This window comes from Hemiscyllium ocellatum, chromosome 20, assembly GCF_020745735.1.
Source record: "Hemiscyllium ocellatum isolate sHemOce1 chromosome 20, sHemOce1.pat.X.cur, whole genome shotgun sequence".
NCBI lineage: Eukaryota > Metazoa > Chordata > Chondrichthyes > Orectolobiformes > Hemiscylliidae > Hemiscyllium > Hemiscyllium ocellatum.
In genome coordinates this window covers 38,402,809-38,423,308 of record NC_083420.1, presented here as the reverse complement: position 1 = coordinate 38,423,308, position 20,500 = coordinate 38,402,809, and the positions used below count along the sequence as shown (strand labels likewise).

Below are 20,500 nucleotides of genomic sequence, written 5' to 3'. Positions count from 1 at the left end.
GGTGACACCTTGCAAAATGTCCATATTACAGAGGAGGAAGTACTGGATATCTTGAAATGCATAAAGGTGGATAAATCCCCAGGACCTGATCAGGTGTACTCTAGTACTATGTGGGAAGCGAGAGAAGTGATTGCTGGGCCTCTTGCTGAGATATTTGTATCATCAATAGTCACAGGTGAGGTGCTAGAAGACTGGAGTTTGGCTAACATGGTGCCACTGTTTAAGAAGGGTGCTAAGGACAAGCCAGGGAACTATAGACCAGTGAGCCTGACATTGGTAGTGGGCAAGTTGTTGGAGGGAATCCTGAGGGACAGGATGTACATGTATTTGGAAAGGCAAGGACTGATTAGGGATAGTCAACATGGCTTTGTGCATGGGAAATCATGTCTCACAAACTTGATTGAGTTTTTTGATGAAGTAACAAAGAGGATTGTTGAGGGCAGAGTGATAGATGTGATCTATATGGACTTCAGTAAGGCATTCGACAAAATTCCCCATGGGAGACTGATTAGCAAGGTTAGATCTCATGGAATACAGGGAGAACTAGCCATTTGGATACAGAACTGACTCAAAGGTAGAAGATAGGTGGTGTTGGTGGAGGGTTGTTTTTTCAGACTGGAGGCCTGTGACCAGTGGAGTGCCACAAGGATCGGAGCTGGTTCCTCTAATTTTTGTCGTTTACATAAATGATTTGGATGCGAGCATAAGAGGTACAGTTAGTAAGTTTGCAGATGACACCAAAATTGGAGGTGTAGTGGACAGCGAAGAGGGTTACCTCAGATTACAACAGGATCTTGGCCAGATGGGACAGTGGGCTGAGAAGTGGCAGATGGAGTTTAATTCCAGTAAGTGCGAGGTGCTGCATTTTGGACAAGCAAATCTTAGCAGGACTTATACACTTAATACTAAGGACCTAGGGAGCGTTGCTGAACAAAGAGACCTTGGAGTGCAGGTTCATAGCTCCTTGAAAGTGAAGTCGCAGGTAGATAGGAAGGTGTCCTATCCTTTCCTTTATTGGTCAGAGTATTGAGTACAGGAGTAGGGAGGTCATGTGGCAGTACAGGATATTGGTTAGGCCACTTTTCGAATATTGTGTGCGATTCTGGTCTCTTTCCTATCGGAAAGATGTTGTGAAACTTGAAAGTGTTCAGAAAATATTTACAAGGACGTTGCCTGGGTTGGAGGATTTGAGCTATAGGGAGAGGCTGAACAGGCTGGGGCTGTTTTCCCTGGAATGTTGGAGGCTGAGGGGTGACCTTATAGAGGTTTACAAAATTATAAGGGGCATGGATAGGATAAATAGGCAAAATCTTTTCCCTGGGGTCGGGGAGTCCAGACTAGAGGGCATAGGTTTAGGGTGAGAGTGGAAAGATATAAAAGAGACCTACGGGGCAATGTTTCCACACAGAGGGTGGTACCTGTATGGAATGAGCTGCCAGAGGAAGTGGTGGAGGCTGGTACAATTGTCACATTTAAGAGGCATCTGGATGGGTATATGAATAGGAAGGGTTTGGAGGGATATGAGCTGAGTGCTGGCAGGTGGAACGAGATTGGGTTGGGATATCTGGTCGACATGGACAGGTTGGACTGAAGGGTCTGTTTCCATGCTGTACATCTCTATGACTATGACTATGAGAAGGTGCTAGAAAAACTGAACGGCCTGAAGGTGAATAAATTACTTGGACCAGATGGACTACACCCCAGAGTTGTAAGGGAGATGGCTGAAGAGATAGTGGAGGCGTTAGTGGTGATCTTTCAGGAATTGCTAGATTCAGGGAGGGTTCCAGAGGACTGGAATATCACTAACATGACACTCTTGTTTAGAAAGGGAATAAGGCAGAAAATGGAAACTTACAGACCAATTAGCTTAACCTTAATCGTGGGTAATATCCTGGAATCCCCTGTAAAGGATGAGATTTCTGAACTACTTGGATGTGTATGGTAAAATAGACAGAGTTAGCATGGTTTCATCAAATCTCCTGGAATTCTTTGAGGAAGTAATGAGCAGATTAGACCAAGGAGTGCCAATGGATTTTACCTACCTGGACTTCAAGAAGACCTTTGACAAGGTGCCATACAGGAGGCTACTGAGTCAGATGAGGGCCCACGGTTTTAGTAAAGGTGCTTGCAGGGATAGAAGCTTGGTTGTCTGGCAGAAAGCAGAGAGTGGGGATAAAAGGGTCTCTCTCAGGATGGCAGCCGGTGACAAGTGGTATTCCACAAGGCTCAATGCTGGGATCACAACTTTTAACTTTATACATTAACTATCTAGATGAAGGAACTGAGGGCATTCTGGCTAAGTTTGCAGATGATACAAAGATAGTTAGAGGGACAGACAGCATTGAGGAGAGACTGCAGAAGGATTTGGAACAGGTTAGGAGAGTGGGCAAAGAAGTGGTAGATGGTGTACAACTTGAGAAAGTGTGAGGTTATACACCTTTAGTAGGAAGAATAGATGCTTGGAATTTTTTTTTTAAATGGGGAGAGACTTCAGAAGTCTGAAGCGCAAACAGATGAGGGAGTTCTGTCAAGGTGGGCGGCACGGTGGCACAGTGGTTAGCACTGCTGCCTCACAGCGCCAGAGACCTGGGTTCAATTCCCGCCTCAGGCAACTGACTGTGTGGAGTTTGCACATTCACCCCGTGTCTGCATGGACACCCTTTGGGTGCTCCCGTTTCCTCCCACAGTCCAAAAATGTGCAGGTCAGGTGAATTGGCTATGCTAAAATTGCCTGTAATGTCAGGTGAAGGGGTAAATGTAGGGAAATGGGTCTGGCTGGGTGGCGGGTCGGTGTGAGCTTGTTGGGCTGAAGGGCCTGTTTCTACACTGTAAGTAATCTAATCTAATCTAAAGGTAAACTACAGCTTGAGTCATTAGTTAGGAAGGCAAATGCAATGATGGCATTTATTTTGAGAGGACTTGAATATAAAAGCAGGGATATACTTCTGAGGCTCTATAAGGCCCTGGTCAGATCACAGTGTTGTGCAGTTTTGGGCCACATATGTCAGGAAGGATGTACTGGCCTTGGAGCGTGTTCAGAGGAGATTCACAAGAAAGCTCCCACAAATGAACAGCTTTATATCTGAGGAACGTTTGAGAACTCTGGTCTATACTCGATGGAGGTTAGAAGAATGAGAGGGGATATAATTGAAACTTACAGAATATTGAATGGTCTGGACAGAGTGGATGTTGGCTAGATGTTTCCATTGGTAGGACAGAGTAGGACCTAAGGGTACAGCCTTGGAGTAAAGGGAAGAGCTTTTAGAACAGAGATAAGGAGAAACTTCTTCAACCAGAGAGTGGTGAATCTGTGGAATTCACTGCCATAGAAGGCTGTGGAGTCCGGGTCATTGAGTATATCTGAGACAGATAGATAAGTTCTTGATTGTAAAGGGAATCAAGGATTACGGGGAGAAAGTGGGAGAATGGGGTTGAGAAACTTATCAGCCATGATTGAATGATAGAGCAGATCTGATGGGCTGAATAGCCTAATTTCTGCTCCTATGTCTTAGGTCTTTAGATATGATACTGTAGCCATTACAGAGATTTGGTTGGGAGAGGTCCGAAACTGGCAGTTTAATATTCTGGGACTTAGATGTTTCAGGCATGGAAGAGAGGGATGTAAAAGAGGTGAGCAAGTTGCTTAACTGATCAGAAAGAATTTCATAGTTTTATTGCGAGACAGCACCTTGGAGGGCTCATCCATATAGTTGGAGCTCAGGAATAGGAAGAGTGCAATCACTTTGATGGGATTGTACTACAGGCCTCACAACAGCCAGTGGGAAATAGAGGAACAGACATGGGAACAGATTATGGAAAATATAAAAACAACAGGGTTGATATGGTGGGGATTTTTACTTCCCCAATATTGATTGGGACTCACTTAGGGATGAGGGAGAATTTGTTAGGTGTGTCTAGGATGTTTATTTTATAACAATGTGTTCAGTAGTCTAACTAAGGAAGGGGCCATATTAGACCTGGTATTGGGGAATGTACCTGGATTGAAATTTCAGGGGGGAGGCATTTTAGGAACAGTGACCGTAATTCTGAAGGCTTTGAGTTACTTACAGATAAGGGCAAGAGTAGTCCTTGAGTGAAAGTATGAAATTGGGTAAAGGCTAACTTGCACAATATTAGGCAAGAACTGGGGAATGTAGAGTGGGAGCATCTGTTTGACGATAAATCCACATCTGGCATGTGGGAATCTTTTAAATGCCAGTTGATTAGAGTTCCAGCTTGAGAGGACCAGCGTGTATCTGTGAAAGTGAAGAATAAGGACGGCAAAATTCAGGAACCTTGGATGACAAGAGGAATTGAGAGCTTAGTCAAAAAGGAAAAGGAGGCATACTTAAGGTTTAGAAAACTGAAGATGACGGAGCCCTCGAAGACTCCAAAGATAGCTTGAAATAACTCAAACAAGGAATTAGTAGGGATAACAGAGGCCATTAAAAGCCTTTGGCAAATAGGATTAATGAAAATCCCCAGGTGGTTTATTCATAAGTGAGGAGAAAGGGTGTTCCTAGGGAAAGGGAAAGAAGCCAAGGGCAAAGGAGGGAATTCATGTGTGGAGCCAGAGGAAGAGGTGAGGTCCTTAAAGAACTCTGCTTCAGTATTAACAAAGGAGAAGGACATGGTCGATGATGAGTCTCGGAAGGGGTATGTTGGTAATGGGGGGGCATGTGACTATAAAAAAGGAAGAGGTATTGGGTGTTTTAAGAAGCATTAAAGTAGGCAAGTCCTAAGGATCTGATGGAGGCAGGTGAGAAAGTTGCTGGTCTTGTATGAAAACTCTGTTGCTCTTTAAGTAGAGGAGGGGTCCTGGAGATTGGAGAAGACCCAATGTTGTTTGTTTGTTCAAGAAAAGTAATAGGGATAATCCAGGAAATGACAGGCCAGTGAGTCTCACGTCAATGGTGGGGAAATTATTGGAGAAGATTCTTAGGGGTAGGATTTACTCACATTTGAAAAGAATAGACTTATTAGCGATAGGTAGCATGGCTCTGTGTGGGGAAGGTCGTGTCTCACAAACTTGAGTGAGTTTTTTTGAGAAAGTGACAAAGGTATTGCTGAGGGCAGGTGGTAGATGTTGTCTATAAAGACTTTAGAAAGGCTTTGACAAGGCCCCTCAAGGCTGGCTGATACAGAAGGTGAAATTGCATGGGATCCACGGTGAGCTGGCAAGTTGGCTCTAGAAGACAGAGTAACGGTTGGAACAGTGAAGACTTTGGCAGAAAAATGACAGATGGAGTTTAATGCAGACAAATGCAAGATGATGCATTTTGAGAAAGGTTTAATGCAGAAGGGAAATATACAGTATATGGCAGACCCTTAGCATCGACACACAGAGGGATCTAGGTGTACAGTTTCACAGTTCCCTGGAAGTGCCAAGTCAAGTGGATAAGGTGGTCAAGGAGGAATATAACATCTGGATGTATCTCACTGAGCTGGAAGGCTTGTTTTCAGATGTTTCATCACCATACTAGATAATACCTTCAGTGGGGCTCTGAATGAAGCACTGGTGGTGCAGCCTGCTTTATGTTTATATGTTTGAGTTTCTTAGGATTGGTGATGTCATTTCCTATGGTGATGCCATTTCCTGTTCTTTTTCTCAGATGGTGGTAAATGGGATCCAAGTCAATGTGTTTGTTGATAGAGTTGTGGTTGGAATGCCATGCTTTCAGGAATTCTCGTGTGTGTCTGTCTGGCTTGTCCTAGGATGGATGTTTTGTCCCAGTTGAAGTGGTGTCCTTCCTCATCCATACGTAAGGATACTAGTGAGAGTGGATCATGTAGTTTTGTGGCAAGTTGATGTTCATGTATCCTGATGGTTAGTTTTCTACCTGTATGTTCAATGTAGTGTTTCGATTAGGTTCTCTACAGTGTGGAAGCAGGCCCTTCGGCCCAACAAGTCCACACTGACCCTCTGAAGAGCAATCTACCCAGACCTATTCCCCTACATTCACCCCTGACTAATCCACCTAATACTATGGGCAATTTAGCATGGCCAATTCACCTAAGCTGCACATCTTTGGACTGGTGGGAAGAAACCGGAGCACCCGGAGGAAACCCACAGGGAGAATGTGCAAACTCCACACAGACATTTGACCGAGGCAGGAATTGAACCCGGGTCTCTGGTGCTGTGAGGCAGCAGTGCTAACCACTGAGTCACTGTGCCACCTCCTTGTATCTTTGCAATCAACTTGATGACAATAACCCACAGTGCCATTAGGAAGGGAGTCCTTGGTTTTTGATGCAGTGAAAGTGAAGGAATAACGATATCCGAATGGTAGACCACTTAAAAGCAGTCTTGCAGTGGTTTTTCCATGCCCTTGCCCTCCTAGAAGTTGAGGCAGTCTGTTTAAAAGAGGATTTGCTGAGCTGCTGCTGTGCATGTTGCAAATCCATATGAAGATTATGATTGTTGCACACATCTGCATTGTTCTGGAAGGTTTACTGTCCACTGAGTCATGTAGGCATATACTGCTAGTTGTGGTCAAGGTGCCAGTTTTCTTTGACTTAACTTCTTCCAGGCATCAGCTGGTAACATTGAAGAATTTCACAATTTGTACTACAACAGTTTATCTTCCAGGCTCCTGTCATGTTTGCAAAGGCTGCCACTTTCAACCATTTTTGCAACTTAGAAAGCCAGTTGGAATGAGAGGGCCCTTGTGTTAGATGCAGTGACTGGATTCCTACAAGTCTAGAAAGTCAGATTGCACCCATCAGGCAACCCAGGCATCTTCAAGGAAACTAGGAGTATTTAGGAGTAAAGAAAGGGGTGCCACGGTGGCTCAGTGGTTAGCATTGCAGCCTCACAGCACCAAGGACCCTGATTCGATTCCAGGCTCGGGCAAGTGTCTGTGTGGAGTTTGCATATTCTCCCCATGTCTGCATGGGTTTCCTCCGGGTGCAATCCAAAGATGTGCAGGTCAGATGGATTGACCATGCTAAATTACCCCGTAACGTTGGGTGCATTAGTCAAGGGAAGTATGGAGGAATAAGGGAATGGATCAGGTTGTGTGCATATCTGTGTACAATATTTACGAAGCATGCCATGGTACATTCATTCTGCATCAGTTAGGTCCCTCACAGATCTTCCAAACTTCAAAGCGACTTAACAGAAGGCTCATTTGAGACAAGGAATAACCTCTGCAGATATTGCTAATGATACCTGTGAGGGCGTCTAATTGTGCATTAGTGTATAGGAAAGATAAAACAGAATCCACATGAACAAGGATGGTTATTGTGAAAACAGTTAGGCTGTTGAAGTGTGATTGAGTTACCTGGACAGATAGTGACCACCTTTCAGTATGCACGATATGTATCAAATTATAGTGAATTAATATACTTTGAAAAACATGGCAGAGCAGAAAGGATTGGAGCTGTAGGAGACAAATGTGATGATAACGCTTATCTTTAGATGAAGAGGATTAGCACCAAGAGGAAGAGAAGTCTGATTTTGCCAGGCTGCCTGTAGCTGCATACCTAGTTACTGGTGATGTCCAGTTAGGTGTCTTGCAGCTAAAGCTATGTAGACACCTGGCTTGTCAGCTGTTCCCACTGGTCTCTTCTTTCGCCTAGCCTAGTTTGAAGCATTTCTATAGTCAATAATCCTTCCATTTCACTGGCACTTGCTGCTCATTTGCTACTCCCGTCATTTAGAATGAGAATTAGATTTTATTGTCACATATACAAATGTGTAAGTACAGTGAAAAGATGTACAGGGTCACCATTTTCTGGCACCATCTTGGTCATGCAATCATGCTGGTCATGTACTCTCCATTCCAAGCCAACATTTAGTCTCTCTCTCAGAGCTTAAAGTGTCCCACACCTCTGACAGAGATTTGTCTTGCCACTACTGTCTCTGTCTCCAGCACTTGCTCACTAGTGATGTGTGTCTCAGCCCAGCCAATTACCTGAGAGAAATCCTGACTGGGTGGAGGGTGTGCATGAGTCAAACCATTGAATCTATTTTTATTTCTATTATGAATCTTCAGATTTATTTACCATGATTTTTCAAGTTCATGCAACCTTTCATGGTCTTTGCATTGCTTATTTATGCAACTTTCTCCAGGTCTACAGTATACCAATGTTTCTGCATTTCTGTAATTCTGATCTTCTTGTGTATTTCAAGGGCAATTAGGGACAGGCAATAAATACAGGTCTAGCCAAAGACCACCATGTTTCTGAATGCATAAATAAAACAATTCACCTCACCATTGATGGACATCCCTTTAGTTGTCCGAGTCCTAAGGTTTGAGGTTCCTCCTCTAAACAACTTAGCCTCCCTTTGCTCATTTAAGGTCCACTTCTTAAAATCTATCTCTTTAGTTAAACTTTTTATTGCTGCCCTAATGATTCCTTACTTCTCTTGACGTCATATTTGATGATTTTGATTTGCAGATTTAATTTGTTGTAGTCACGTGTACCTAAGTACAGTGAAAAGCTTTGCGAGCAGTACAGGCAAATCATAGTAAGCAAGGACATACAGATCATAGGGTACCTAGACAGAATGAGGCACACAGGTTATGCTGCAAAGGAGGTGCATGAAGCAAGATCAACATTATTTGAAGTTAGTGAGTTAATCAGCCTAATAATGGCAGGGAAGAAGCTGTTCTTGAACCTGTTGGTGTGTGTGTGTGTGTGTGTGTGTGTGTGTGTGTGTGTGTGTGTGTTTTCAAGCTTCTGTATCCTCTGCCCAATGGAAGACGTTGTAGGGGAGCATGACCGGGGTGGGAGGGGGTCTTTGATAATGTTGGCACCCTTTCCATAGCAATGGGAAGTGTAAATAGAGTCCATGGATGGGAGGTTGGCTTCTATGATGCTCTGGGCAATGCAAATAACTTTGTTTTGTTTTATAATGCTGCTTCAAAGTGCCTTAGGAAGTTATATTAAAGATGCTAGATAAGTACAAGTTGTTTTTCATTTCAAACTTGGACTGAAATCTTTCCCCATCAACAGGTCACGTAACCTGCAGTGTCAGAGAATCTTCCAGGTCAATGCTCCTATTAATTGTGTCTGCCTGCATCCCAATCAGGTAAGGGGAAACATTGCGTGCCCAAAACTGCAAACAGACTTTGCCTGTCACTTCACCCTAAGAAGCTAAATTTGTGTCGTTTCCAATGGAGACATGCAAATAGTTAAAGCTGGAAATCTTATCTTTCAACTTTGCCACAGTAAACATTTCCTGCCAGTGTGTGGCGCTGCTGTCCTCTGCAAAGTCTCTTAATAATTTATTGGTACTGATTGGATCGTTGATCTGATCCAGGCTGACTTAAACTGTTTTGTTTCAGTAGCTCCTGACCTACAAATTCAGCCTAAGCATTGAAAGTTTCTCTTATGAAAATCAAGAATTTAGATATGATTCAATGCCCTGGTGATAATCATAATGTTAGAGCAAAGTTTTTTTAGTGCTGGACACTGTACATGTGTTGAAGAAAGTAATAACTATTTCAAATCAGCAAAAATGACCAATATATACAACCTAAATTGAAATCAGCCTTTAAACTTGAGCAAATGAAACAAAAGGACAGAGATTGTTATGACCTCTGACAAGACCACCAAATTTATGTTACAAGTTGGCTAGAAAAGAATAAAAATTTTTTGAAGTAGATGAAAAGTGATTTCCAAGTACTTCTGAAGAGAATAAAGCCACCAGTTTGAATGATTTTGAATAAATGAAATGAACTTTTCTATGCAAAACTAGAATGGTGGAACACTTGATTTTTAAATATGCAATTTATACTCTTAAATCATTCAGAAATAAAAAGGTAACTATGGATTTTAGACAAACCGTGGATGAATTATCCCATAGAGCACGTCAAGATGCAAACCTTTCAAGAGACATCCCTATTTTCTCTGAAATCCTCCCAAATGTCAATGTCACCATACCTCTCTTTATAAAGGACTCTAGTTCTTCACTTCCAAAAACTCAGCCTCGAAATCCCTCTGAAGTCATTTCTTTATGGACCACCTCGATGATTATTCACATCCTGGCACCTTAAATTCCTCCTCTGACACTGTCTCCCCTGGATTTTTGAGACTGCATTTCAGCACCTACATAAAGATACAATTCTAACTTTTTCACTGGCTGCTAGTTTCTGGAAGCTAGCACTGTCCCTGGGTTTCTGTGAACTCCAGTCTTTCTCAGCTGTTGCTAACAAATACTGCTTGTGGGCTTCCATCACACCTGTCACAGCTTCTCTGAAGAAGTTAGTGACCCTCAGGTTTCTTTCAAGCCCCTGTAACTCCTGCACTTTTCCTGAGCCTTACCCCAACACTTAACTGCATCTCCTGGCTCTCATGACTTCTCTGAGCCCTAACTGCTTAGAATCTGTTAAAAGACACCTTTTCAGGATAGGTCTCATTCTCCCAGTTGCTGTTCATTTTCTCTTTATCATTGTCCTGGGTTTTGTGCCATGAATTTGCACCAGTCTATGTCTCATGGTCAGTTCTGCGTCCACTGCAATCCTATAGGTGCACTTCTGACACCCTGATGGTCAAGCCCTTTAAATGTAAAACAGAAAGACAGAAAGCAAATGTATCCTGTCGCATTACTCTTCCGAGTATGTGCTCGGACTTCAGGGCCTGCTGAAAAGTAAAGTCTTTGCCAGAGGCAGAAATCAGATAAGTTCAGGTTTTGTAACAGGTTGAAGAAGATAACAATGCAAAAAATCATGTGATGGCTGGATAGTAATAGTTAGGGTGTAGCAGGGCAACTGAAGGTCTGAATTTCAACACTGATGGATGCTTCAATTACTAACTGTGTCTTCATATAATGAGATATGGAATAAGTAGAATATTCGTTTAGAGATTGGATTAGTGATAAACTCTCTCATTACAATGGGAAGCCATTCTCCTGTGCTAGCTCTTTGAAAGAGTTCTCCACCCAGCTCCACTCCATCCATAAAGCTGTGCTAAATTTTCCTGGGGAAATATAAATCTATTCCTTTTTGAAAAATATTATTGAATCTGCTTCCTCCATCTTTATGGACAGTGCATTCCAAATCACCATAATGTGCTGTCCCCTCATCTTCCCTGATATTTTTGCCAAAGATGTTTAAATCTGTACTTTCTTATCTAATCTATCAAAATGGCCTCAGAATTTTGAATACCTCTCATTATATTTCTCTGCTTTAAGGAGAACAACACTGAATTGCTTATAAGTGAAGTGTTTAATTCCTACGAATGTCTGAGTGTCATAGCAGAAGTTGTTCTATTCACGAATGTTAATAGCATCAGCTCCTGGTGTCTTTATTTGCTCACCATCTTATCCCCTTTGTAGAACATAAAACTCTGTTTTGGACTCTGGATCATATGGATCATGTTCATGGGATGTTGCCACCATTGTTTCACAGGCAGAACTGATAGTTGGGGATCAGAGTGGTGCCATTCACATCTGGGATCTGAAAACTGACCACAACGAGCAGCTGATTCCAGAGCCAGATGTTTCGGTCAATGCAGTACACATCGATCCAGATGCGAGTTACATGGCAGCTATCAATAGTTCAGTAAGTAAACCATGAGTAGAACATATCTTCATCTGTGTCAAAACCAGATTGAGGCATAGAGTCATAGAGTCGTACAGCATGGAAACAGACCCGTCAGTTGACCATGTTCCCAAACCAAACTTAGTCCTACTTGCCTGCATTTGGCCCATACCCCTTCAAACCTTTCCAATTCCAGTATTTATCCAAATGTATTTTAAATATTGTAACTCTACTTACAACCACTACTTCCTCTGGCAGTTCATTCCATGTATGAATTGCTCTCTGTGTACAACCATTACCCCGAGAGTCCTTTTTAAATTTTTCTCCTCGCGCCTTAAAAATATGCCCCCTAGTTTTGAACTGCCCCCATGCTAGGAAAAGACTCTTGCTATTCACCTTATCTATAAATTAGAAAATCATAGATGAATTTTGCAGGAACAGTGCTAGTGGGTGAGAGCATGGGCCTGGTGCTGGTGGGTGTCAGGGTCTGTGCTGGACTCTGGGAGCAGGGACCCAGTGCAGGTGGATGGGAGCAGCAGGGGCTGTGTAAGAAAAGCGAGATGGTGTAATCAGTGCTGGTGGGGTGTTATGCAACCAATTGTCGACCTGGTGTTTTTTCCTGCTTCACACTTGTTTCACTACAATTTGTGTACACAGTGGCACTGAGCTCTTCTGCCTTATCTACCAAACTTTATGGCGGAAGTCAATAGTGTTTTTTTTTTGTTCATCACATTGATGTTCAGCCTCCTTGTGCTTCTGCTAATCTTGTTCTCTTTGGAGAGGTTGGTTTCCTCCCTAGGTCAATACTATCCATAAAAGCTTAATAGATTAATTGATTTCTCAGTTTTTTCTTTATCTCCAGGGTAATTGCTATGTGTGGAACCTGACAGGTGGAATTGGTGATGATGTTACTCAGCTCATTCCCAAGACCAAGATCCCAGCTCACAAACGCTATGCTCTCCGCTGCAAATTCAGCCCTGATTCCACGTAGGTCCTTCTGTTTCTGTGATATCCTAACCTGCTGTCAAACTCTGCTCAGTGCCGTAAGTGGGTCTGAAATGCATTGGGGATGATAGTTCATCTTATTCTTGCTGCAAAGTACTTTGTCTCCTGAGACCCAAAACATGTCTGACTGTATTACTTGGCTGGATGTTTGGTTTGTGATGCAGAATGATGTTAACAACATGTGTTTAATTCCCATACCAGCTAAGGTCCCCATGAAAGTCCCACTTTCTTGACCTTGCTCCTCACCTGAGGAACAGTGATCCTCAAATTAAATCACCACCAGTCATATCTCTCTAATAAGAACGCAGCCCTGTGGTCCTCTGGATTTGTTGCAGCTTTATGTATGTTTTTAGATTAATCTGCAGACGAGTATAATTTAGGTTGGATTCATTACACTATGGAAACAGGCCCTTTGGCCAACAGGTCCACACCGACCCTCTGAAGAGTAACCCACCCAGACCCATTCCCCTACCCCAAATGCACCTAACACTATGGGCAATTTAGCATGGCCGATTCACCTGACCTGCACATCTTTTTGGACTGTGGGAGGAAACCGGAGCACCCGGAGGAAACCCACGCAGACAAGGGGAGAATGTGCAAACTTCACACAGACAGTTGCCCAAGGTGGGAATCGAATCCAGGTCCCTGGCGTTGTGAGGCAGCAGTGCGAACCACTGAGCCACCGTGCTGCCCATATGTGACAAACAATGACCCTACTCTCTTTGAAAGTGTGCAGTAGGAATAATAAGTCAATGCATGTGTAAGTTGTACCCAAATAGGCCAACAACACACTTCAGATTAACTGTTTCAAGTAAGAAATGTCTGAAAAGTTTGCAATTTTCTTCATCCCTCTATTTTACTTAATATAAAGTCTAGTAAAAGACTGGACATAGGGTCATAGAGTCAAACAGACGTACAGCATGGAAAAGACCCTTCGGTCCAACCTGTCTACACCGACCAGACATCCCAACCCAATCTAGTCCCACCTGACAGCACCCGGCCCATATCCCTCCAAACCCTTCCTATTCATATACCCATCTAAATGCCTCTTAAATGTTGCAATTGTACCAGCCTCCAACACATCCTCTGGCAGCTCATTCTATACACGTACCACCCTCTGCGTGAAAAAGTTGCCCCTTAGGTCTCTTTTATATCTTTCCCCTCTCACCCTAAACCTATGCCCTCTAGTTCTGGACTCCCCGACCCAAGGGAAAAGACTTTGTCTATTTATCCTATCCATGCCCCTCATAATTTTGTAAACCTCTATAAGGTCACCCCTCGGCCTCCAACCCTCCAGGGAAAACAGCCCCAGACTGTTCAGCCTCCCCCAATAGCTCAAATCCTCCAAACCTGGCAACATCCTTGTAAATCTTTTCTGAACCCTTTCAAGTTTCACAACATCTGACATGATGAAATAATTCTGCTCCAAACTTTGTACTGAATCAGTAGACACTCTCCTACGGTACTTGTTACCGGTACTTGCCTCGTTTCACTACTTCAAGTACTCAACGACATTGATGCTTCCTTCCCTTGTCCATCAAGCTTTATATCGGGAAGTCAGTGGTGCTTCTCTGTGGTCACACTGATGTTCAGCCTTGTGCTTCTGCTAATTTTTGACCTCTTTGGAGGAAGTGGTTTACTCCCTTCGTCAATACTATCAGAAAAGTTAGCAGAGTTCATTTATGGTACCTAAGGAAGCCATTGAGCTTCATTTCTGGCTCTCTGTGAAGAAATCCAGTCAGTCCCATATTGCTTCTCCATCTGCATAGTCCATCAAGGTACAGGTCTCCGGTATTACCGATGTCTGTCCTCAGCCAATTTGCATCAATCCATCTGATATCAAGAAATATTTGGAGGTACTGGTTAATACAAAGGTTATAGGCCCTGACAACATTCCAGCAATAGTACTGAAGACTTATGCTGTAGAACTTGACATGCCCCTAGCCAAGCTGTTCCAGTACAGTTCCAACATTGATATCTACCCAGTAATGTGAAAAGTTGCCCAGGTATGCCTTATACCCAAAAAGCAGGGCAAATCCAATTCAACCAATGTTGCCCCAACAATCTCCTTTTGTTCATCAGTAAACTGATGGAAGAGATCGTCAACAGTGTTGTCAAATAGTATCTGCTCAGCAGTAACCTGCTCAATGATGCCCAGTTTGGGTGCTGCCAGTGCCACTCAGCTCCTGACCTTATTACAGCCTGCATTCAGATATCTGGACAAGCACAAGCAATTGAAGGAAGAACTAATCAGAACCAAATGACTTGTGCTGTCCTTTCAGGCGATACATCATTGATATTAAAACCACCTGACTATGTCAGAGAAGCTGCCACTGAGAAGGCTCAGGCTAACAAAGCTTTGAGTATTTTAGAACAAACCCTCTCGTACTCTGTATTGTTGCATATTATAAGTTGATTCCACTTTAAATCACACTATTAATAATGTGCTTTATAATAACCCTGCTTGAAATCATCCTGTTAATATGTATTCTTGTTTACTATATTATGATCCCATTACAAGTCCAGTTACTATTTCCTGTTAGACTTCTTGCTACATGCTCAGCTGACCAGACCTGTAAAATATGGAGGACTTCAAATTTTTCGCTGATGACAGAGCTTAGCATCAAGAGCAACAATCCAGGAGAGACATCACGAGGCTGGATGTGGGACTGTGCATTCTCTGGGGATTCACAATATATTGTCACAGGTAAGAAGAGTACCATACAAGGAAGGAAATGGTTCCATTTTTAGCTCTGCCTAGAACTGTTCTGGTTTTATCATCAGGTTTGTGAAAATGAATGATTCACTCCAACTTAAAATTGATTTCATGGAAACATTTGTGATTTGGACCTCTTTAAAAAAAAATCTTGATTCATTGCTCTTAATCATGATGTCAAAATGAGATCTTACAGATTAGTATTGTGGAAGTGTCAGATAGCAGAGCAGTTTCGAGGAGTTATGGGTTTGAAATAAAACTCTATTTATGCCTTAAAGACCTTAACATACTCTGCTTTTTAAACCAAGCTTTGCTCAATAGCCTTGAATTGGAAGGTTGTAAAGTCAAGTCCTGCTGCAAGACTTGAGCACATAATCTAAGGTGACGCACCAGATTAGTACTGACAGATAACCACACTGTTAGAGTTGTTGACTTTCAGGTGAGACATTAAGGTGAAGCCCCAGCTGACCTCACCTGGGCACAAAGGATTCTGGAATATACTTTGAAAACTAGCAGGGATGTTCTTCCACAGTACAGCTGAGTATTTGTCTCTTAAACAACATTGCTGAAATAGATAGACTAGTCATGTATGACATTGCTGTTTGTGAGACTACCCCTGTCAAAACGTTGACTGCTGTATTTATTTGGATAAATAATTATTACACTTCAAAATACTTGATTGGCTTTAAAACATATTGGAACCTGTTTGAAATTGTGAAAGATGCTGTGTAAATGCAAATTATATCTTTTAAAAACACACTGGCTTGACAAAACCATTTAGGTAAAAACGTGGTGCTGGAAAAGCACAGCAGGTCAGATAGCATCTGAGAAGCAGGAAAATCGACGATTCAGGCAAAAGCCTTTCATCGGGTTTTTGCCAAGAACGTCAATTTTTCTGCTCCTCAGATGCTGCCTGACCTGCTGTGCTTTTCCAGCATCACTCTAATCTTGACTCTGATCTCCAGCATCTGATTTGATTTCTGATAGTCAACATGGTCTTGTCAAGGGCAGGTCGTATCTTACAAACTTCATTGAGTTTTTTGAGGAGGTGACCAAGGATGTAGATGAGGGTAGGGCAGTAGATGTGGTATGCATAGACTTCAGTAAAGCCTTTGATAAGGTTCCACTTGGTAGGCTGTTGGAGAAAATGCAGAGGCATGGAATGAGGATGATTTAACGGTTTGGATTAGAAATTGGCTTTCAGAAAGAAGGCAGTGAGTGGTGGTTGATGGAAAATATTCATTCTGGAGTCCAGTTACTAGTGGGTGTGCCACAAGGATCTGTTTTGGGACCACTGCTGTTTGTCAATTTTTATAAATGACTTAGACGCAGGCATAGGTGGATGGATTAATAAATTTGCAGATGACACTAAAGTCAGTGGAGTAGTGGACAGTTTGGAAGAAAGTTATAGGTTGCAGGGGGACTTGGATAAACTGCAGAATTGGGCTGAGAGGTGGCAAATGGTATTCACTGCAGCTAAATGTGAGGTGATGCACTTTGGGAAGAATAACAGGAAGGCAGAGTACTGGGTCAATGGAAAGATTGTTGGTAGTGTGGACGTGCAGAGGGATCTTGGAGTCCATGTGCATAGATCCCTGAAAGTTGCCACCCAGGTGGAGAGTGCTGTTAAGAAGGCATATGGTGTGTTGGGTTTCATTCGTAGAGGAATTAAGGTCCAGAGCCGCAATATCATGCTGCAACGGTACAAAACAGTTGGAATATTGTGTACAGTTCTGGTCCCCACATTTTGGGAAGGATGTGGAAGCATTTGAAAAGGTGCAGGGGAGATTTACCAGGATGTTGCCTGGTCTGGATGGAAGGTCTTATGAGGAAAGGCTGAGAGACTTGGGTCTATTCTCATTGGAAAGAAGGGGGATTTGATAGAGACATACAAGATGATTAGAGGATTAGATAGGGTGGACAGTGAAAGTCTATTTCCTAGGATGATGACGTCAGCTTGTACGAGGGGGCATAACTACAAATTGAGGGGTGATAGATTTAAGACAGATGTCAGAGGCAGTTTCTTTACTAAGACAATGGTACGGGTGTGAAATGCCTACCAATGTAGTTAACTCAGCCACATTAGGGAGATTTAAACAGTCCTTGGATCAGCACATGGATGATGATGGGATAGTGTAGGGGGACGAGCTGAGAATAGTTCACAGGTCGGCTCAACATTGAGGGCCGAAGGGCCTGTTCTGTGCTGTATTGTTCTATGTTCTATCTACTGTACCCACTTCTGCATAAATCCATTTAGGTAACTGACTTTATCCAACAGTGAGCTCAAGATCTTTATAAAGTATGTTATAATGTTTTCATCCAGAAGACTAAATTAATGGCCGATGAGCATTCTTTGTGTACTGAAGAATAGTGTTATTTTTCTCGCTCACAGCCTCTTCAGATAACCTTGCGCGCCTGTGGTGTGTGGAGACAGGTGAAATTAAACGAGAGTACAGTGGCCATCAGAAGGCAGTCGTGTGCCTGGCCTTTAATGACAGCGTTCTGGGCTGAAGATTTCCAAAAAAAAAAACTTGTTTCCCAGCTCACCTCCATCTCTGTCTTTGCCCCATTCCCTCTTCCATTCCAAGCTATTTTTAAAATGAATTCCTAGTCGAAGTTTTTCTTTGGAAGTCTCTGTGAGATCAGTCGAAGTTGCTGAATGCTGGAACATTTGTGGTTGCATCTTTGGCAGGCTCACCATCACATGACCTGTGAGGCAGTAATTAATAGCCCAAGAAGCATCAGTTCTGACATCAAGGTTTCAATAAAGTTAGCGACGGATGAGTGAACCCTTCACACAGTATCCACCTGAATGGTGAAGAAGTGTCCAGAAGCACAATTCTAGATACTATTCTTCCAAACCTAGACAGTCAGATGTATATTGTGAACTTTCTAATACTGGATTAAAGTATTGGTAAGTACAAGTCTATTATTGTGACAACAGTGTGAGTATTTTTGAAGGTACAAATTAAGGATATCTTGTGCAATGTTAAAACATAAGTTCTCTGTTGTTATTTCCTTCTATGTAGTAGTTCTGATAGAAGAGAAGCTTATCAAAAATTCTAGAACTCCAGCATGAACAGGTTTGCTTTTACTCCTACTTGTTGTAGGAGCCAGAATGGAAGCTGTTTGATTTGCAGGAAGTGGGCATACATGGTGCCAGTAGCATAATCATTGAACATTTTGTGCACTGACACAATATGGGCCAATGAGTTTACAGTGCAATATTGAATGCCCTCATCATTAGCCTGATGCTGAGTAAGATCATTAAAATTATAGACAAATAAAATTATTTCTACACCCGACTGGATGCTGCTTTCCTTTTTTGAGAGGGGGAGAAAGGATATCATAGATTCTATCATTAAACTGTTCTGTTTGGAATGGCACTCTATAAGTGCAAATCTTATTTCTCTTTTGTCTCTGAATAACTGGATGGTTTTAAAACCACATGATGTTTCAGCACACATACATAAGTAAATTACTGAAGACACTGGAAATCTGAAATAAAAACAGAGAATGTTAGAAATACTCCACTAGTCAGATTACATCTATGGAGGAACAGATTTAATGTTTTTGCAATATACACTGTGTACAAAATATGTGTGCAAATTTGATGCTTTTTTTCTCTAAACTAAAATAGTGATTATACCCAAAAGTCCTTTGGGTGTAAAACACTCTAGAAAGATCCAGGATCAAGAAAAACATTGAGGAAGTGCACATGTGTTTTTCAGTCTCTCTTTTTTTGAACACATATTTTTGGTATTCTGCATATATGGTTCGGATTAAGGACCTCTTCCAGATCAGTACTGAGTTTGCGATGAGTGGCCTTATTCCATCCTCCCACTTCCCTTGTTCTGTGAATGGGTGCAGTTTAGAGACTTTGACAATGAAGTGATCCCATGTCTGGATGTTATAAACTATGACAATAAAGATGTATCCATGAAGAGTTCATCAGTTTTATTGTTTCTCTGGAAACCTCAAAAACATATAAATTGATGAGGTACATCGGGTAACAAATAGGCAATGGCATTAAGCAATATAAAGAAACTAGTTCTCTGATGTCATCGTAAAATCTTGAATTTCGTTGATTTTTAACCACTAATACTTCAATATCAAAATAGTTTAATTCTGAAATAGGGAAGAAGTGACATTTTGTATTCAACAGACTAACCAGGCTAACAAAAATAACTTCCTTCCCTTCAACAACAGCGCCCCCCCCCCCCCCCGTATACATAGGTTGTTATATATTCTTGCATTGAAGCTTATTAATTAACAGTTGGAGCTTTGAATAAGAATTGGGAAAGAAAGAAATCAAAATTGTAAGAGTAAGGGAAAAGCAATTAAGTCACTGTTTTTAAAACAAATCAGCTATGTTCATCGTAAAGTTTAATGTAAGGAAATAATGCAGGAAATGTTTAATCTGGCAGATAGTAAAAACACACAGAGACACAGATATTGTTTGGAAAACAGATATCGATGCAGAAGTAGATCAGCCGTTGCCGTGCAGGCCCTGTGGAAGCAGAAAGATAGCACTATGAGAAAAATCAGTAGCCAAATGGAATGCAGCTCTTAGGATCACTAATGTACCTTTAACTATTCACTGAATATACAGCATAACTGCACCTTTTCAGAGCTGATTCAATACCACAAGGTCATGGCACAGTATTGTAAAAGTTATGAAACTCCTCCCTTCAGTGGCACTTGAACAAGTTACAAGTAAAATTATGTTACTTGTTGAGCTAGAGCGTCTTTAAATGGATTGTCTGCATCATGTTCTTCTCCAAGAACACTGTTGAATAGAGTTTAATGTAAAGGAGCAAAAGGAAAGTTACACAACTGACATTCTGAGTTTGTCAGAAATAAGTAAAAGGAGCTAATCCAACCCTGATACTTAGTGTTTTATAAAATAACACTGCAATTGTTAAAGCCCTTTAAAAATACAACACTTACTGTTACTTTTCTGCAGCCAGTAAATAGAGGTGTGATTGCAGAGCCTGTCAATATGATCGCCCAAAGTCAGTGGGTCCACTTTCTTTCTACTCAGAATTCCAAGATATTCCCTGGAGAATTGGGTTTCATTTCTTGGCAGCAAGAGCTGGTTAAGTTAAAAGGAAATCAATGTTTGTTCTGTATAACTGTTCAGGTTTTCCACATGATAAATTGGTTACTTATAATTTGTAAATCCTGAACTTGCCCTTATTGTTAAAATCCTCCCACGGCATTTGCCTTCCCCTTTTCTGTCCCTAACCTCTGAGATAAGTGTGCAGCTCTCAACTGGCCATTTATAGTC

At 42.0% G+C, this 20,500-nt stretch overlaps 1 protein-coding gene across 3 annotated transcripts in view; it reads left to right on the top strand.

Moving 5' to 3' along the window:
• mlst8 (MTOR associated protein, LST8 homolog (S. cerevisiae)) overlaps positions 1-19,159 on the top strand; it is a 33,309-nt gene extending 14,150 nt beyond the window's left edge. For all 3 annotated transcript variants that reach the window (XM_060840287.1, XM_060840285.1, XM_060840286.1), the window contains exons 5-9: positions 8,962-9,037; positions 11,358-11,510; positions 12,352-12,476; positions 15,038-15,201; positions 17,603-19,159. In XM_060840287.1, the coding sequence (XP_060696270.1) occupies positions 8,962-9,037; positions 11,358-11,510; positions 12,352-12,476; positions 15,038-15,201; positions 17,603-17,721 (637 nt within the window). In that variant the 3' untranslated portion in view covers positions 17,722-19,159. The remainder of the gene's footprint in view (positions 1-8,961; positions 9,038-11,357; positions 11,511-12,351; positions 12,477-15,037; positions 15,202-17,602) is intronic.
• The last annotated feature ends 1,341 nt before the right edge of the window (positions 19,160-20,500 follow it).